The 18921-nt window shown below is 38.0% G+C and overlaps 1 gene segment (V, D, J or C); it reads right to left on the bottom strand.

Moving 5' to 3' along the window:
• Window positions 1-2759: 2759 nt before the first annotated feature.
• LOC110314743 lies at window positions 2760-3220 on the bottom strand. The segment is given in 2 exon segments: window positions 2760-3091; window positions 3175-3220. Coding segments are annotated over 2 exon segments (378 nt in total).
• Window positions 3221-18921: the final 15701 nt, after the last annotated feature.

The following is an 18921-nucleotide window of genomic DNA, read 5'->3' as shown; positions in this document are numbered from 1 at the left end:
CAAAAATAGTGAAAAAATGGTGCTGTGTCCCAGCCCCATCCCTCCCCAGCATGCACTCAAATGACTCTATATTATTACCAAGACATCTGCACATCCATGTTTATTGCTGCTCCATNCACAGCAGCTGGGAAATGGAATCCACCTAGATTTGTAACAAAAGACAAATAGATATTGACAATGTGGGATGTGTAGGCAATGAAATACTACTCATAGTAAAACATGATTTATGAATACTAAATGTACTGAATGGACTTGGAAAAAGATATGCTGAATGGGTCACCTGAGTCCATATAAGAAATGCTCCCTGTTTTCTTATATACTTTGCTTATTTGAATTTTTTAAATGTATTGAATTATTAGAAGCCAAGAAAGTAATACATATAAACAATATATACATTTATATAATATATACATAAGATATAATGTACATATATATTTATGTATACATACATATGAATAGCTAAATATTTTTTTATGTGAACCATGACTGTAACTGTGAACTTTACTGATTTCCTAACTTTTCTACATGTTCTTGTATATTTTCTCCTCTTGTTTGTTTTCTGTGTCCAACTTCAAAACAATAGACATTGCTTTATTTTACTATATTTTATTTCATTGTGTTTGGCTTTTATTTCTTTGAAACCTCTTCTTTTCCACTGATAGATATAAAGGGAATATATCCAGAGGAGTGGGGGGAGGCGGGGAGGAATTCTGGGGAGCAGGAAAGAACCAAACTCTAATCAGGATATATTGTATGACAAAACAATCTGTTTTCAATAAAAGGGGGAAAACTTTTTTAAAAAAGAGAGTGTAGAAGAGGAAAAGGAAGAAGAGGAGAAAGAAACTCAGTGGTCTGTGTCTGGTCATGCTCTGTGGTTATGTGAGATACATGATTGCAGAAAGCCAAGAAGGAAGTAGATGGGTGAAATTTATTTATTTATTTGTTTATTTATTTATTCTGACTTAGGTATATTTGAACAGAGGTTCCTACATGTATAGACTGTGAGGCTCCCAGAAGACAAGAGTTATTCATTAAACATCTAAGTGCCAGTCACAGGATAACACACTATGAGTTAATAGTCATAGAATCCTTACAGGTGCTACAAAATAATGAGGTATTGCAATTTCTCTAAGTTTCACACAATTACTCCACAATTAAACCTCGGTTCTCAGAAAGAATTTAAACACTGGATAGATTAAAAGATCCAGAGGAGCTGGCACCAAAGAAACTGTCTTCATACATAACAGGACTCATGCACATATAAGCTTACAGTGACTGTGACAACATGGAGAGAGTGTGCCCAGACACCATCCACAAGATATTACAGTGTTGAAACTAGCTTTATCTAATGGAGTACCTACCATTGGGTCTATTAGCCACACTTAAAGTTGGACATATGTCCAGCAATATAAGTAGTAAGTTTCATGCTTGGGAACTATGGAAGAGGGTAGTAATGTAACACTGCTGATTGTGTGAATATCCCTGTGTTTCTGAGACTGCAGAGGAAGTTCATCTAAGAAGCAACATTATGTACAATATCAGAACCTATTGCAATTAAAAGGTACATATACTGTATTGGTAAAAGAGTTGGATGAAATGTGATTTAATAATATAATGACCAACCTACAGGAATTCTATATACATACCCGTGCATGTTAATATATTCACATTCTAAGAGAGGAGAACTTCTACTGGGACACAGAGCCAGAGTTAGCAACACACCTGAGGTCACTTAATACTTAACTGTGAAAGGAGTGGTGCTTTGCCAGGATGTTGGTGATTTGATTTATAGGTCAAATTCACATTACCTTTATCCCCATCTATTTCAACAAATGTTCTGGTGTCTCAGAATCTAGTAATATTTTTTAATATATTTTAATTAGATAATTTTATTTATTTACATTTCAAATGTTATTCCCTTTCCTGATTTCCCCTGTGGAAACCCCCTATCCCATCCTCCCTCCCCTGCTTCTATAAGAGTGTTACCTCGTCCACCCTCCCACTCATGCGTCACCAACCTGCTGTTCCCCTACTATGGTGCATCATATATTTGCAGGACCAAGGCCCTCTCCTGACATTGATGTTCAAAATGGGCATCCTCTGTTACATATAAGTTTGGAACCATAGGTCCCTCCATGTGTATTCCTCCATTGGTAGTTTAGTCCCTGGGAGCTTTGGGAATCTGGTTGGTTGATACTGTTGTCCTTCCTATGGGTTGCATTCTTCTACATACTGACCTCCATTTGAACCAGCACCATTAGTTGAAAATGTTGTCTTTTTTTTCCACTGAATGGTTTTAGCTCCTTTGCAAAGATCAAATGACCACAGGTTTGTGGGTTCCTTTCTGGGTCTTCAATTAAGTTCAATTGATCTAACTGCCTGTCTCTGTATCTATGCCATACAGTTTTTATCACTATTGCTCTGTAATACTCTTTGAGTTCAGGGAAGGTAATTCTCAGCGACATTTTTAATATGCATCATCATGATGTTCTGTTTTGTTATTTTTTAATAAGAAACATGTCAATAGAGGTAGTCACTGATGAAGAAATTGCAAAGGTACAGTGTCCTGTGGGTTTAGCCTAAACAAGTATCACTTTATTTTATATGTCCTTTTACCAAGCCGACAAAGGCACTATAGGAGTATTAGGAGGCAATAAATGGGCATTTAAAATTTCTGTTTCTGAGCAACTCTAAAGATTAATCTTTCTGTCATCTCTGTCCTAGCTCAGCTTGCTTCTCATCCAGGGTTTCTGACACACTCAGGATGTGGTTATAACACTGTGTCTTGCACAGTAATAGACCGCAGAGTCCTCAGATGTCAGTCTGCTGAGCTGCATGTAGGCTGTGCTGGAGGATTTGTCTGCAGTCAGTGTGGCCTTGTCCTTGAACTTCTCATTGTACTTAGTATTACCATTGTAAGGATAAAAGTATCCAATCCACTCAAGGCCCTGACCAGGCCTCTGCTTCACCCAGTGTATAACATAGCTTGTGAAGGTGTAGCCAGAAGCCTTGCAGGACATCTTCTTCACTGAGGCCCCAGGTTTCACCAGCTCAGCTCCAGACTGCAGCAGCTGGACCTGGGAGTGGACACCTGTGGAGAGATAGACACAGTGGATGTCAGTGACCCCCCAGGCCATTACTCTTCTTCAGATTTGGAACTGGTAAGTCCCTTACCTGTTGTTACTGATAGGAGGAAGAAAAAGATCCAGCTCCATCCCATGGTTAGAGTCAGTGTGTTCAGGGACTGTGGAGAGGACACTGGTCGTAGGTTGTTTTCAGGGTGTGGACATCCCTGTTTTTACTTCCATAGTCAGGTAATTTGCATATTCATGAGCAGGGGACTTCTTACATAAGAACCTAGTCCAGCTAGAGAAGAACTGGAGTGAAAAGGCACATGGGTCAGGCAGCAGAATGCTCAAGTCCAAATCCAGTACCTCTCTGAGGAAATGCATCCCATACACTTTCTATGAGTCCTGGACTGCTGGCATGGTTGTAACTACAGGGAAAATTATCTCAATCTATATGTGAACTAAGTCTGTTGCTCCACTCTGGGATATGTCAACATGTTGATTTAGAGATAATACTTTGTGGTGATGATGATGATGAAGAAGATGACGATGAAGATGAAGATATTGATGATAATTACGGAAAATTCAAAAAAAACAGCTAACTTTTATAGTTTTAGAATCTTCTTTCTAATATATGCAACTAACATTTGCCTTTCTAACAGGCTATATGCATCAAAATTCAATAAAATGACTAAAAGTAAGTGTGCTTTAAAACTATTTACCTATCAACAATTCTTGTAGGAGGATGATCACTAAATTACAGGAATTAGCTCTATGTGGGTCAAAAATTATTTTATCAGTAAGACATGATATGTATATATATATATATATATATATATATATATATATATATATATAATAAAATACACAGGCACAAACACATACAAACATATTTCTTAACCAGAAATAAATAAGAAATTTAAATTGCTTTTGGAAATATGAATGTAAGTAGAGATAATGGTATTAATGATGACAATCTCAAAATCACAGACATTAAAAGAGACTCTCGTTAGAAGCTCTTACACATTTCATAGTCACAAATGACTGTTTATGCAAATACATGATATTGCGTCAGTGAAATTCCCTAATAATAAATGGAATAAATGGAAAGACAGAGGGAAAAGAGATGGCAGGATAAATATACACAGTATGCAAAATGCACATATGAAAAATCTGTACTTATGTAAAGTTGTTATTTTTATATTTCATAAGGATTTTTACATCTGAAATATGCTATAGTTTACCACCACTCTCAGGACTTACACCACTATCTACCACTACTAGGTCCCTGTGGATCCTGCTGGGAGCTTCCAATAACTCTCTTTGACAACATCCTACTTTGTCTCTTTCACTAATTAATAACACAGCGAGTTAAGTTTTATATATATATATATATATATATATATATATATAGAGAGAGAGAGAGAGAGAGAGAGAGAGAGAAAGAGAGAGAGAGAGAGAGAGAGAGAGAGAGAGAGATCACTAGTAAAGAGTGAACCTACAGATGTCTTGCCTCGAAAAAATGAATATATTTTGTTCAAATGGCATGAAATGACAAAAGACTTTCAGCCTGGTTTGGGCCATCAATTATTCCTCCTATCTGTGTTGTTGTGTTAATTGTTATCTGGTGAGTTCAGGGGATATATGCAGCAAGTGGATATATTAACCTCAAAGGATGACTTCTGTTATTGAATTCTTATGCATTTACCCGATATTGCTAAGCTTGCCAGTAGACATCTTTACCTGTTCAGGCATTTTGAAGTCTCTCATGTGGTAATATTCACTGGTTTCATTTGTGTGTGCATTATGCTGGTAAGTATACCTACTGAGAGTTCATATGTGAACTAAGAACAGTTAAATCCATGGAGACAGAATTTGATCTCCTTTGAGCCCATTTTCTCTATCTTACATCCTTTCTTTTCCCTGTTTTATGTTGGTCCTTGATTTTGGGGTGAGACGTTGCTATCATTACTCCTCTGTGGCTGAGTACTCTGTCAGTCATTCTCAGCACGCTGACCACTCATGAATGTCTTCGAAATCTTTACACACAACACATATGATCCTCTTTCATAAAGTCTCAGACAGTCTACTGGGAATAAGCACAAATATTTATAAAGTAATTTGACAACCTGATCATTACCAATTCACCTGAAGTCTACTAGGGCCTATATTGTCTCTAAAAATGAGCTTTTAAAACCACACTTACATGAGATGAAGTCTTTCCTATGAAAACTGGCCAAAAATAATAAACAGAATTATGTTGTTTCCCAGCAATAACCCTCTCACGCATCTACACAAATGACTCCACATCTTATTATAGAAAGGCTCATACACTTATGTTTATTCACATCAGGATACTCATGGTCTTTTCACAGCATATAAAGGAAGAAATCTCCCCAAATTTTCAATAAAGCATAAATAAAAATGATATAATCATATATATAGAAAAGTGAATATTATTCAGTGATAAAATGTATCACGAATACTAATAAAATTAATCATTATTTATTTCAATGTGAATGGTTGCTTTGCCTACATGTGTATCTGTATGTCACATGTGGACCTAGTGTGTGAGGACATCAGAAAAAAACATCAGATCCTGTAGGACTGCAGTTACAGATGGTGGTGAGCTGCCATGTGGATGCTGTGGGTGCTGAGAGTTGAATCTCTGTTCTCTGTAAGAGCAATAAATGCTTTAAACCACTGAGCTAACATTCCAGAACCACACACCTTTATTTTCATTTACTATTTTATCAAAGAAGTTGGATCATTTGACATGTAGAACATCCCATACCTGTGAATTAGAAACATTTTATTATTTATTATGTTTATTTAGTGATTGATTGATTGTGTATGTACATATGTTTACACAAGTATATGCCATATGTAGTGGCCAGAAGAATTTCTTCTATACTTCTACCATGTGGAGCTCCAGCATCCAATTTCAGCTGCCAGGCTTGGTCATGAGGGTCTTTATCCTCTGAGCCCTTTTTCTGGCCAGTAATGTAACATCTTGATATGGTTCAATACTTCATACTGAATTCTGTTTGACATAGATGCTTTTTTAGATACAGAGATCTCTTAGCATTGAACAGCTTGCTTTGTTTTTGCACAGAGGTAGGACAAGGCTAAACAATGTGTGTGTGTTTGCACCTATTTAAAAGATCAAATGTTTTCCTAGGCATCACTAGTGTTTGAAGTTACACCTGTCTGTCATGAAGGATTGAAAGATGTTGATGGTTTAATTCTGTCATCTCTCTCTCTCTCTCTCTCTCTCTCTCTCTCTCTCTCTCTCTCTCTCAATCTCTCTCTCTCTCTCCCATTTAAAGGGAACATTTTAGCAAGATAGAGTGGCACATTTATAAAAGTCCAGCACTACAAAGACATAAGCAGGAGGACCAGGAATTTAAGGGTAGCCTAGGTTCCAGGAGACCTTGTGGTGGTTTGAATATGCTTGGCCTAGTTAGTGGTACTATTAGAAGGTATTTCCTTGTGGGAGAAAGTGTGTGACTGTGGGGGTGATCATACAGATCTTCCTCCTAGCCTCTTGGAATTCAGACTTCTCCTAGAAGCTTTAGATGAAAAAGTAACACTCTCAGGTTCTTTTTTGCCATGCCTGCCTAGATACTGACATACTCCCACCTTGATGATAATGGACCGAACCACTGAACCTATCAGCTAAACCCAATTAAATGCTGTCCTTATAAGAGATACCTTGGTCATGGTGTCTCCTCACAGCAGTAAAACCCTAAGTAAAACACACTATGTCTCAAAACAAACAAGCAAACACAGAAACAAACAAACAAACACCCACTAAACCAACCAATCATGAAAAAGAATCCCACATAATTTTCCTTTCATCAGCTATTTTGCTTCATATCAAAATGAAACAAACAGGTGAAGTAGAAACCTCTAGATGTTTGGGGAGTTAGTTATGTCAACTGACATTTTGCTGGAGCACACAGGTGAAATAATGTCTTGCTAAAGCAAACACATGGATGAATGTTTTCCTGAAGCAGACACAGCTGAAAGGATGTTTGATATAGCAAACACATGGAAAAACATGTGAGGAAAGAATATCAGTATGACCCCACAGTAATGGGGAGACTAGCACTGAGCCTTGGTTTGATTTGCTCAACTTCTCTATTCTTCATTAAANTCATGCACATATTGGTTTGCCTTATATAGCATTGTTGAGATAAACTTGTGATAATGCCCCCACTGAAACAAACTTGCTAAAAACAGCCCATTAGGTTTCTGTGGCCTAACCTCAGGTCTATTGGGCATCCCTGTGTTTTCTTCAGGACTGAACTACAGTTGCCTGTTTGTGACTGATGTCTACCTGCCTAAAGGTCTGTAGCTGCTGAGGCATACTTGGTATTCGCTGTGTGAATGAACTCCTGCCATAAACTTCAAGCTTACCCACAAAGAACTATTGCTGAACATTCCACTTCCTCCATATCCTAATAACTTTTCTCTTCCACTACCCATCTGCTGGGTGATAGGCTATAGGAGAGTTTGAACACTCAGTAAATGTAGGTTGTGAAAAATTTATGCCTACACCAAGAAAAGGGGTTGATTCTCTTCAGAAGATACATTCAATGTTTATATATGCAAAATATATGATCTATTACATATACACATAGATTAATTTTAGGGGTAATGGTGATTGAACTCTGGGCCTCATACATGATAAAGAAGTGCTCTATGGATTGGCATCTCCAAACATCCTGACCTATGCTGTAATGTTGAGTTTCAAACCCAACTCTTTTTATGTCAAGTATTTGCCACAATGGTAGTTAATCTTCTGTCACCATGACTAAGCTTCGGCTACTTACAGTGTAAAAGAGGAAAGATTTAATTCCCAGTTTGAGATGGTTTGGTTCATGTCCCCCTGACTTCACTGCTTTGGGTCCTTGTGTGATGAGACAGAAAGTGTGGCAAACAGCATGTGGTAGGAGAAAGTAGTTTGCCTATCAGTGGAAAGGAGACAGAGAACAACAGAAAAGTGCCAGGGTGAAGGTAGTTTGTGCAAAGGTACTCTGCCAAGGAGGCACTTCCTATAACAAGGTATTAAATCACAGTCCCAATGATCCAGATGTCTTTTGAATCTCCCTCAAATCTACAGCTGTGCTGGATGAATCTTCTAGGCAACTTCCAGGACAATCAAGCGGACACCCAAGATAAGCATCACAACCACTGAGCCACAGACCCAGCTCTTAGCAAACAGTTTTCAAATAATTATGTGGTTTTCTAAGGGCTACCAGAGTGACTTATAATTGATTTTAAAAAATGATTCAAAAATGAGTTAGTGGCTAGCCCAGGCTTATTGTCAAAAGGAAGAATTTTCATCGTAGAGATTTGCAAAAAAGGGTATGAGAAATGATGCCAAAGCCCATTTGCTAGTTCCTCTTGCAGAGATGCCAACCCGCCCACCTGCAGCACATAGACCCTTTTCTCTCTCAGGACCCTATTGGCCTCAGCATGACTTGAATTTTCAATTGCCTGTCTCTCCTAGTGAGAATGTCATTGCTCCCTGCTATGTCCCCCTTTGTTGGGAACAGGATGCTGGTATGAGAATTAATTTACTAAGGAAACTGAAACCAATATTAAAATCCCTGGCCTGCACCTCACATGAGTCCAGAAATTCTTTGGGTACAAAGGGTCAACAGACACAAAGTGGCTCTGATGATGTTGATGTGGTTTCTCCATCTAATTAAAGAAAGCATTGGTCTACTTTTCTCTAATGGCTCACTGGAGTTACATTTGGGCATTATTTTATTTTCTTTCCTTTTGTTTTCTTTCCCCTTTGGACAAAAGCCTGGTTTATTTCTCTTTTATTTATTTATTCTTTCTCTTTTCTTTTTCCAAGACAGAGTTTCTGTACATAGCCCTGCTGTCCTTGAATTCATCATGTAGAGCAGGTGGGCCTCAAACTTACAGAGATCCTCTGCCTCTACCTCAGGAGTGCTTGGAGTGAAGGTGAACACACCACTCCTAGAAAAGCCTGGTTTCTGATGATTGCCTGACCCTCCTCCATTTCTTCCCTCTCCCTCTCTCTTCTCTGTCTTGGTCCAGTGCCACACCAGAGACACACAGGTTTTATGATAAAAAGAAGAACATGGTGTGAACAGAGACTGTTCCTGCGAGGGCAGAGCCTTAACCAATTCAGCACAGGTAAAATTCCCAANTTGGGAGAAGGAAATGGACACAGGTGCTTAGCTTGAACCAAGGAGAATTGCAATTGACATGCACATGTAANGGAATAATCAGTTTTCTCCAGAGGAGACTCACAGGGGTTGTTAAGCACAGTTAATCATGAAGACATGCTTAGCAGTTGATAGCCAACAAGAAAATGAACTCAGTGGTATTTTGGCAGACAATTTTTTTTCATATTGCTTTGTTCAATTCCATTTGTATCACATACATTTTGCATATGTATCATAGCTACAGAGTTGTAGTTTTATTGGTCTCTCTCTCTCTCTCTCTCTCTCTCTCTTTCTCTCTCTCTCTGCTTCTGTGTGTGTGTTTGTGTGTGTTTCTTGTTTTTCATTGTTTTCATTTTGTTTCTGTTTCTTTCTAATTAACCTTTAAAGTAACTTTCTTTCTTTCTTTTTTTTCATTCTTTCTGTCTACCTTCCTTCCTTCCTTCCTTCCTTTCACTTTGCTTTTTTTCAGAAAGAAAATAAGATTTGCATTTTGTTGAGTTCAAACGTAGGACTAATCTAGAAATCGTTTTTAGATCAGATAACGTTATTAGAATACACTGTATTACTTTTATAGAAAAAATTATAAAAGCCAAAAAACAAACACTGAACATTAATCTGAGAATGAATCTTTCCTAACATTGAGCACAGAGACATCACACTGTTAATCATAGCAGGGAAGATCAGTTAATACAGTGAAGAAAGAAAACCACAGAGGATACAGAGTCCCTTCCATGCCTACCTCACATCTCTATGGGGATTTGTGGCATTTTTCTGCCATCTGCTGGTCATGAGCTCCCCTGCGTGTAGGTTTGACAAGGCTTACACTGAAGTTGCACTGTCTGGCTTAAGAAAAAAGGCATCCCTGAAACTTCATTGTTCACAGACCTCAGCTGAAGGGAGAAGTTGTTTTAGTTTACCTGGAGATTATGATTTATACAGCAGCTGTTTTAAGTTGTGACAGTATTAGTATAATATCCTGCTCTATTGACAGTGTGGGATGTATAGACAATGGAATACTGCTCATAGTAAAACACAAATTATGAAGTTTAAAGGAATGAATGGACCTTTAAAAATATGCTGAATGTGGTCACATATGTCCATAAGACAAATGCTTCATGTTTCATGTTTTCTTTAATAATGTTCACTGAATTGACTATTATGTTGTGTGTTTAATTTCTAGAAACCAAGAGAGTAGAAATGGGCCAGTAGTGTCACATGAATTAAAGGAGATGATGTAATAAAGTAGAGATAAAATGAATGCAAAGAATGCATAGATATGAGGCAGAGTGATTCAAACATGAAATGGTGTTGGGACATCGATAAAAATGAGAGTGGCATAGGGTAAACCAATGTTAACTGTTATAACAGCAGTAAGATGAAATGTAAGATCATTCAATGTAGGTAAAAATATATATAGAGAGAGAGGAAATGAAATGTATGAAGCATGTAAACAACCCGGGGATCCTGAGTGTCAAACAAAATGAATTATGAAGTAAACAGAGAAAAAAATTCCAAATTTTGGCAGGGCACTGGTGACTCAAGCCTTTCTTGGGAGGCACAAGCAGGCAGATTTCTGAGTTCGAGGCCAGCTTGGTCTACAGAGTGAGTTCCAGGATAGCCAGGGCTCTACAGAGAAACCCTGTCTCAAAAACCAAAAAAAAAAATCTATAAAAACATCTTAAGATATAATGAATTGTTCATAGTTGCCTAATATATATTTGGGAGTATGTTAATGTTGATAGAGAAATTTTATGATCAGAAAATTATCAGCATTTATGGATCTTCTGATAGAGTCTGGTTATCAAACATACTGAATGCCAGGAAATTCTGTGAAAAACTGCTGGTATTCAGATAATACTTGCTATTCAGTTGTTACAATTGCCTCAGTGATCTGAGCCTGGACATGCTCTATGGCTATGTGGGATATATGTTTGCAGAGTGGAACATATATGGATGGGTTAAATGTTTTACTTTGATTTAGATATATTTGGACAGAGGTACAAACAAGGAGGGCATTGTAGCTCGCTGATTATATGAGTTATTGATTGGACATCTCAGTGCTTGTCACAGGATAACTCACCATGAGTTAATGGTCAGAGAGTCCTCATATGTGACACAAGAGTATGAGGTATTGCAGTTGCCCTAAGTTTCACAATAACTTTACAATTAAACTTCATTTCTGAGAAGAAAAAAAAAACATTACACTGTATAGAATAAATGAGTCAGAGGATCTGGCTCCAGAGAACTGTCTTCCAGACATAACAGGACACATGTGCATGTGAACCTACAGAGACTGAGAGAGCATGCACAAGGTATCCATATGGTGTCCCAGTGCTGAGAGAGGGTCATGGCCACAGGTGCTCACCCTTCACTAAGAAGTTTCTGAAATTAAGACTTGTTTGGCATGGAAAATTAGCTTTCTCCAATGGAACATCATTGGGCCTATTAAACAAACTTAAGGGTGGACACATGTCCAGCAATTGAAGGCCAACACTCAGTCCGAAGTTACATCCTAAGGGTATGTGGAAGAGGGTACTAATGTGACACTGCTGGTTGTGTGAACATCCCTGTATTAGTGATACTGCAAAGACAGTAAATATAAGAACAACCATTTATGAATGATCTCAGACCCTACCTCAATTAACAAGTACATGTTGGTAAATGAATTCTATGAAAAGTGATCTAATAATATTTTGAACAACCTACAGGAATTCTATATGCACACCTATGCTTTTAAATATAAGTATTTCTCACATTCTAAGAGAGTGGGACTTCTGCTAGAACAGAGCAAGAATTAATTCATCTAGGATCACTTAATACTTAAGNTATAGACAATGGAATACTGCTCATAGTAAAACACAAATTATGAAGTTTAAAGGAATGAATGGACCTTTAAAAATATGCTGAATGTGGTCACATATGTCCATAAGACAAATGCTTCATGTTTCATGTTTTCTTTAATAATGTTCACTGAATTGACTATTATGTTGTGTGTTTAATTTCTAGAAACCAAGAGAGTAGAAATGGGCCAGTAGTGTCACATGAATTAAAGGAGATGATGTAATAAAGTAGAGATAAAATGAATGCAAAGAATGCATAGATATGAGGCAGAGTGATTCAAACATGAAATGGTGTTGGGACATCGATAAAAATGAGAGTGGCATAGGGTAAACCAATGTTAACTGTTATAACAGCAGTAAGATGAAATGTAAGATCATTCAATGTAGGTAAAAATATATATAGAGAGAGAGGAAATGAAATGTATGAAGCATGTAAACAACCCGGGGATCCTGAGTGTCAAACAAAATGAATTATGAAGTAAACAGAGAAAAAAATTCCAAATTTTGGCAGGGCACTGGTGACTCAAGCCTTTCTTGGGAGGCACAAGCAGGCAGATTTCTGAGTTCGAGGCCAGCTTGGTCTACAGAGTGAGTTCCAGGATAGCCAGGGCTCTACAGAGAAACCCTGTCTCAAAAACCAAAAAAAAAAATCTATAAAAACATCTTAAGATATAATGAATTGTTCATAGTTGCCTAATATATATTTGGGAGTATGTTAATGTTGATAGAGAAATTTTATGATCAGAAAATTATCAGCATTTATGGATCTTCTGATAGAGTCTGGTTATCAAACATACTGAATGCCAGGAAATTCTGTGAAAAACTGCTGGTATTCAGATAATACTTGCTATTCAGTTGTTACAATTGCCTCAGTGATCTGAGCCTGGACATGCTCTATGGCTATGTGGGATATATGTTTGCAGAGTGGAACATATATGGATGGGTTAAATGTTTTACTTTGATTTAGATATATTTGGACAGAGGTACAAACAAGGAGGGCATTGTAGCTCGCTGATTATATGAGTTATTGATTGGACATCTCAGTGCTTGTCACAGGATAACTCACCATGAGTTAATGGTCAGAGAGTCCTCATATGTGACACAAGAGTATGAGGTATTGCAGTTGCCCTAAGTTTCACAATAACTTTACAATTAAACTTCATTTCTGAGAAGAAAAAAAAAACATTACACTGTATAGAATAAATGAGTCAGAGGATCTGGCTCCAGAGAACTGTCTTCCAGACATAACAGGACACATGTGCATGTGAACCTACAGAGACTGAGAGAGCATGCACAAGGTATCCATATGGTGTCCCAGTGCTGAGAGAGGGTCATGGCCACAGGTGCTCACCCTTCACTAAGAAGTTTCTGAAATTAAGACTTGTTTGGCATGGAAAATTAGCTTTCTCCAATGGAACATCATTGGGCCTATTAAACAAACTTAAGGGTGGACACATGTCCAGCAATTGAAGGCCAACACTCAGTCCGAAGTTACATCCTAAGGGTATGTGGAAGAGGGTACTAATGTGACACTGCTGGTTGTGTGAACATCCCTGTATTAGTGATACTGCAAAGACAGTAAATATAAGAACAACCATTTATGAATGATCTCAGACCCTACCTCAATTAACAAGTACATGTTGGTAAATGAATTCTATGAAAAGTGATCTAATAATATTTTGAACAACCTACAGGAATTCTATATGCACACCTATGCTTTTAAATATAAGTATTTCTCACATTCTAAGAGAGTGGGACTTCTGCTAGAACAGAGCAAGAATTAATTCATCTAGGATCACTTAATACTTAAGAATATGAAAGGAGTGTTTCTTTGCCCAGATGTTGGTGATTTGGATTTTATAGGTCAAATTCAAATTATCCATTATCTCCAACTATTTCAACAAAAGTTCTGGTCTCTCAGAATCTAGTGATATTTTTTATCATGCATCTCCACACTTTTTATTGTTTTGTGAAGTAAGGAACATGCCAGTATATTTGGTCCCTAGTGAAGTCATTGCCAAGATATGCTGTCCTGTAGGTTTATCCTAAATCAGTACACTTTATTCACAGATGTCCTTTTTAAAAAAAAAATAATAAAATTCCATTAATGACAACTAGATTTATTTTCTTTTTTCCAATGTTTTATTAGGTATTTACTTCATTTACATTTCACATGCTAACCCTAAAGTCCCCTATACCCTCCCCCCCACTCCCCTACCCATGCACTCCCAATTCTTGGCCCTGGTGTTCCCCTTTCCTGGGGCATATAAAGTTTGCAAGATCAGGGGGCTTCTCTTCACAATGATGGCTGACTATTCCATCTTCTGCTACATATGCAGCTCTAGACAAGAGCTCTGGAGGTACTAGTTAGTTAATATTGTTGTTCCACCTACAGGGTTGTAGACCCCTTCAGCTCGTCCATTGTGGGCCCTGTGTTCCAACAAATAGCTGACTATGAGCATCCTCTTCTGTGTTTGCCAGGTACTAGCATAGCTAAACAAGAGATAGCTATATCAGGGTCCTTTCAGCAAAATCTTGCTGGCGTATGCAATAGTGTCTGCATTTGGTGGCTGATTATGGGATGGACCCCTGGGTGGGGCAGTTTCGGGATGGTCCATCCTTTTGTCTCAGATGTCCTTTTTAAAACAAGACAAAAGCAACATGGGACTTTGAGGAGGAGGCATAAAAATGGACACTCACTATTACTATTTCTGAACAAGTCTAAAGGTTAGACTTTTTGGTCATCTCAGTGACAAGGCTGATTGATGCTCCTCTGGGGATTCTGACACACTCAGGATGTGATTATAACACAGTGTTGTCACAATAATAGTCTTCAGAGTCCTCAGATGCCAGGATATTATTTGCAGGTAGGATGTACTGGAGGATTTGTTTACAGTAGATGTATCCGTGCCTTTGAAATTCTGATTTTAGGTAGTACCAGAACTTTCAGGATCAATTCATCCAATCCACTCTTGAGCCTGTCCAGGCCTCTGCTTTACCCAGTTCATAAGTAGCTGCTAAAGGTGTAGACAGAAGACTTGCAGCACACCATCACTGAAGCTCCAGGTCTCACCTCCTCAGCTCCACACTGTTGCAGCTGAATGTGAACAACTGTGGAGAGAAAGGCAGAGTGTATGTCATTGTCACCTCAAGCCCTGTCTCCTTTTCAGATTTTGAAATGGTGAGCCCATTCCTGTTGTTATTGATGGGAGGAAGAGAAAGATCCAGCTCCATTCCATGGTTTGAGTCAGTGTAAAGAGGACTGTAAAGAGGGCACTGTAAAGATGACACTGATCATAGGTTGTGTTTAAGGTGTGGAAATACCAGAATTTACTGCCATAAACTCAAGTTATTTGCATATTTGTGAGCAGGAATCTCATATAAGAACCTATTCCAGCTGGATAAAACCTGAAGAACTGAGAAGGCACATGGATTAGGCAGCAGGATGCATAGGCCCAAATCATACTCATCTCTCAGGAATGCATCCTATATACTTTACCTGAGCCCTGGGCAGATGCTTTGGATGTAACTTTAGGGACTAAGCTCTCAGTAGATTTTTGGCCTGTATATTTTTGCTCTACATTGGCACAATGTGTTTTTCACAGTTTATATACTTCAAAATTGGCTAAAAAATAATAAAAGTAAATGTGTTTAAAATGTTTACATATCAATGATTACTGGAGCAATATCATGAATAACTAAATTATAGATGTAAGCTATAGATTTTTAACAAAGGATTTTATGACTAAGTCATTTCACTGGACCTTCTAACATTAGGTTCCTGTTGTTCTCTTTGGAACCTTCCAATAAGTCTCCTTCCAAACATCCTAAACATTTCTGTCTCTTTAAATAATAACACAGTGAGTTTAATTAGTACAACCTATATAAACATACACAGGGTCATCACTAGTAAAGAGTAGAACTCCAGAAATCTTCCCCTCAAAATAGATGAATTTTGTCCATCAGTTTTCAAATGCTAAAAGACCTTCAGCATGGTGTGGGCTCTAAGAGTACCTCCCCATTCATGTTGTAATTTTTTTTAATTGTTATATTATTCTTAGTGGTGATAACAGAGTACGCCTGCAACAAGTTGGATAGATTAACCTCAGAAAATGACTTACATAATTCAATTCTATGGGATTAAACTGATATTCATAAGCTAGACAGTAGACATCTTTACCTGTTCATTAATTTTGAGGTCTCTCATGTGGTAATTTTCACTGGTTTGATTTGTGTGTGTCTTGTCCTGGAAAATATAGCTATTGAGAGTACATATGAACACTAAGAACAGTTAAATCCCTAGAGATAGGATTTCATGTCTGTTAACCTACTTCTCTGTATCAAACATCCTTATTTCCCATGTTTTTGATACCCCTTTATTTTTGGGTGACAGATAGATATCATTACTCGTCTGTGGCTGAGTACTATGTCAATCACTCTCAATACTTAAACAACTCATGAAAGTCTGCATCAATATTTACACACAGCACATATGAGCCTCTGTGATCAAGATTTAGACAATCTACTGGCTATAAACATAAATATTTATAAGGCAGTTTGACAACATGACAATTATCAATATGACTGGAGTCTACTGAGTCCTATATCATCTATAAACATGTATAAAGTTTTTCTTAATAAAATTTACCAAAATTAATAAAAAATCATGTTGTTTCCCAGTATGTCCCTCCCAAACATGTACACTAATGACTCTATATCTTAATATAGAGAGATTTGCACACCCATGTTCATTCACAGCATGGTGCTCATGCTCTATAAACAGCAGTTAGAGGAAGAAATCATCTCAGGTTTCCAAAAAAACAAATAAAAAGTGACAACGTTGTTCACATAGAAAAAAGAGTATAACTCAGTGCTATAACATGAAATGCATAATCTATAAGTGTATGCAAGGAATGGGGATAATATACTGAATGTTCACCCATGTCCTTTAGAAAAGTGCTTCATGTTCTTATTCAATATTTGATTACTTTTCTTGTTCTTACTTTTCTTGTTCTTACTTTTCATGTTCTTATTCAAGATTTGATTACTTCATGTTCTTATTCAAGATTTGATTACTTTTTGGTATATTTAATAGTTGAAGCCTGGTGTCTTAGTCAGGGTTTCTATTCCTGCACAAACATCATGACCAAGAAACAAGTTGGGGAGGAAAGAGTTTATCCAGCCTACATTTCCACATTGCTGTTCATCACTGAAAGAAGTCAGGACTGGAAATCAAGCAGGTCAGGGAGCAGGTGCTGATGCAGAGGCCATGGAGGGGTGTTCTTTACTGGCATGCTCAGCCTGATTTCTTACAGAAGCAAAAAAAAAAAAAAAAAAAACTAGCCCAAAGATGGCACCACCCACAAGGGGACCTCCCCCCTTGACCACGAATTGAGAAAATGCCCCCACAGCTGAATCTCATGGAGAAATTTCCCCAACTGAAGTGATAACTCAAGCTGTATCAAGTTGACACAAAACTAGACAGTACCATTGACTCCTTGTCATCTTGACACACAAGCACATCATTAGTGATCCTCAACCCTTAGGTCTTATTCCTCCCCAAGATCTAAATAACTTTAAAAGTCCCACAGTCTTTACATATTAAAATTTCAATCCTTTTAAAATACCCAGAATCTTTTAAAATGCAAAGCACTTTAAAATTCAAAGTCTCTTAACTATAGGCTTCACTAAAAAACTTCCATCAAGAGGGAAAAAACTCAGGGCACAGTCACAATCAAAAGCAAGATTCAATCTCCAACCATCCAATGTCTGGGATCCAACTCATGATCTTCTGGGCGCCTACAAGGGCTTGGGCCACTTCTCCAACCATGCCCATTGTAGCACACAACTTGTCTTCTCGGCTCCAGCTCCAGCTGCCTGTACTTCACTGCTGCTGCTGTTCTTTCGGGTCATATCATGATACTGGGATCTCCAAATACTGCAGTCTTCCACTGTAACTAGGCTTCAACAATAGCCTCTCATAGGCTCTCTTCATGGTGCCAATCCTCAAGTCCTTTGTATGATCCCTTCAGTCCTGGGCCAACAATTGTAACTGAGACTGCACCTTCACCAATGGTGTTCCATGGCCTCTCACAGTGCTTCCATGGCCTCAGCTGCTCTGCATGACCCCTTCATGCCTTGAAAACCAATACGACTTGAGTAACTCTTACACATTACCAAGTCCAGCCACAGCACAAGATACAACCTTGACTATCTCTGGAACACAGCCTCTGTGCGCTCAGAAAACACTTCCCAGAAGATGTCATCTCAATNATGCTGGTCTCTTTTTAATCACCGCTAATTTCTTAGCTCCAGCTAACCAGCATCTATAGTCCCAGTAAGAAAAAGTTTTCACTTTAGTAGTTCTGGTATCTTGTTAATCACAGGTGATTCTTCATCCCCACCTAAGCAGAACCACAGAATCTTCACAATCCAAAATACCAATGGCCCAGAAAAGAGTCTTTAATTTTCCCTCTGAAATTTCACAAGTCAGGCCTCCATTTTCTTCACTGTTCTCAACATTGTCTTCCAAGCTTCTATTCAACATCTCACAGAGCTCTTAACATGGAATGGATCTTCTGCCCTAAAGTTCAAAAGTCCTTCCACAGTCCTCCACAAAACATGGTCAAGTTGTCACCTGTATACCCCACTACTGGTACCAGTTTGTCTTAGTCAGGGTTTCTATTCCTAGACAAACAACATGACCAAGAAGCAAGTTGGGGAGGAAAGGGTTTATTCAGCTTACATTTCCATATTGCTGTTCATCACTGAAAGAAGTCAGGACTGGAACTCAAGCAGGTCAGG

The sequence above is a fragment of the Mus pahari genome, unplaced genomic scaffold, assembly GCF_900095145.1.
Source record: "Mus pahari unplaced genomic scaffold, PAHARI_EIJ_v1.1 scaffold_8452_1, whole genome shotgun sequence".
Lineage (NCBI taxonomy): Eukaryota > Metazoa > Chordata > Mammalia > Rodentia > Muridae > Mus > Mus pahari.
This window is presented reverse-complemented; position numbering and strand designations above follow the sequence as displayed.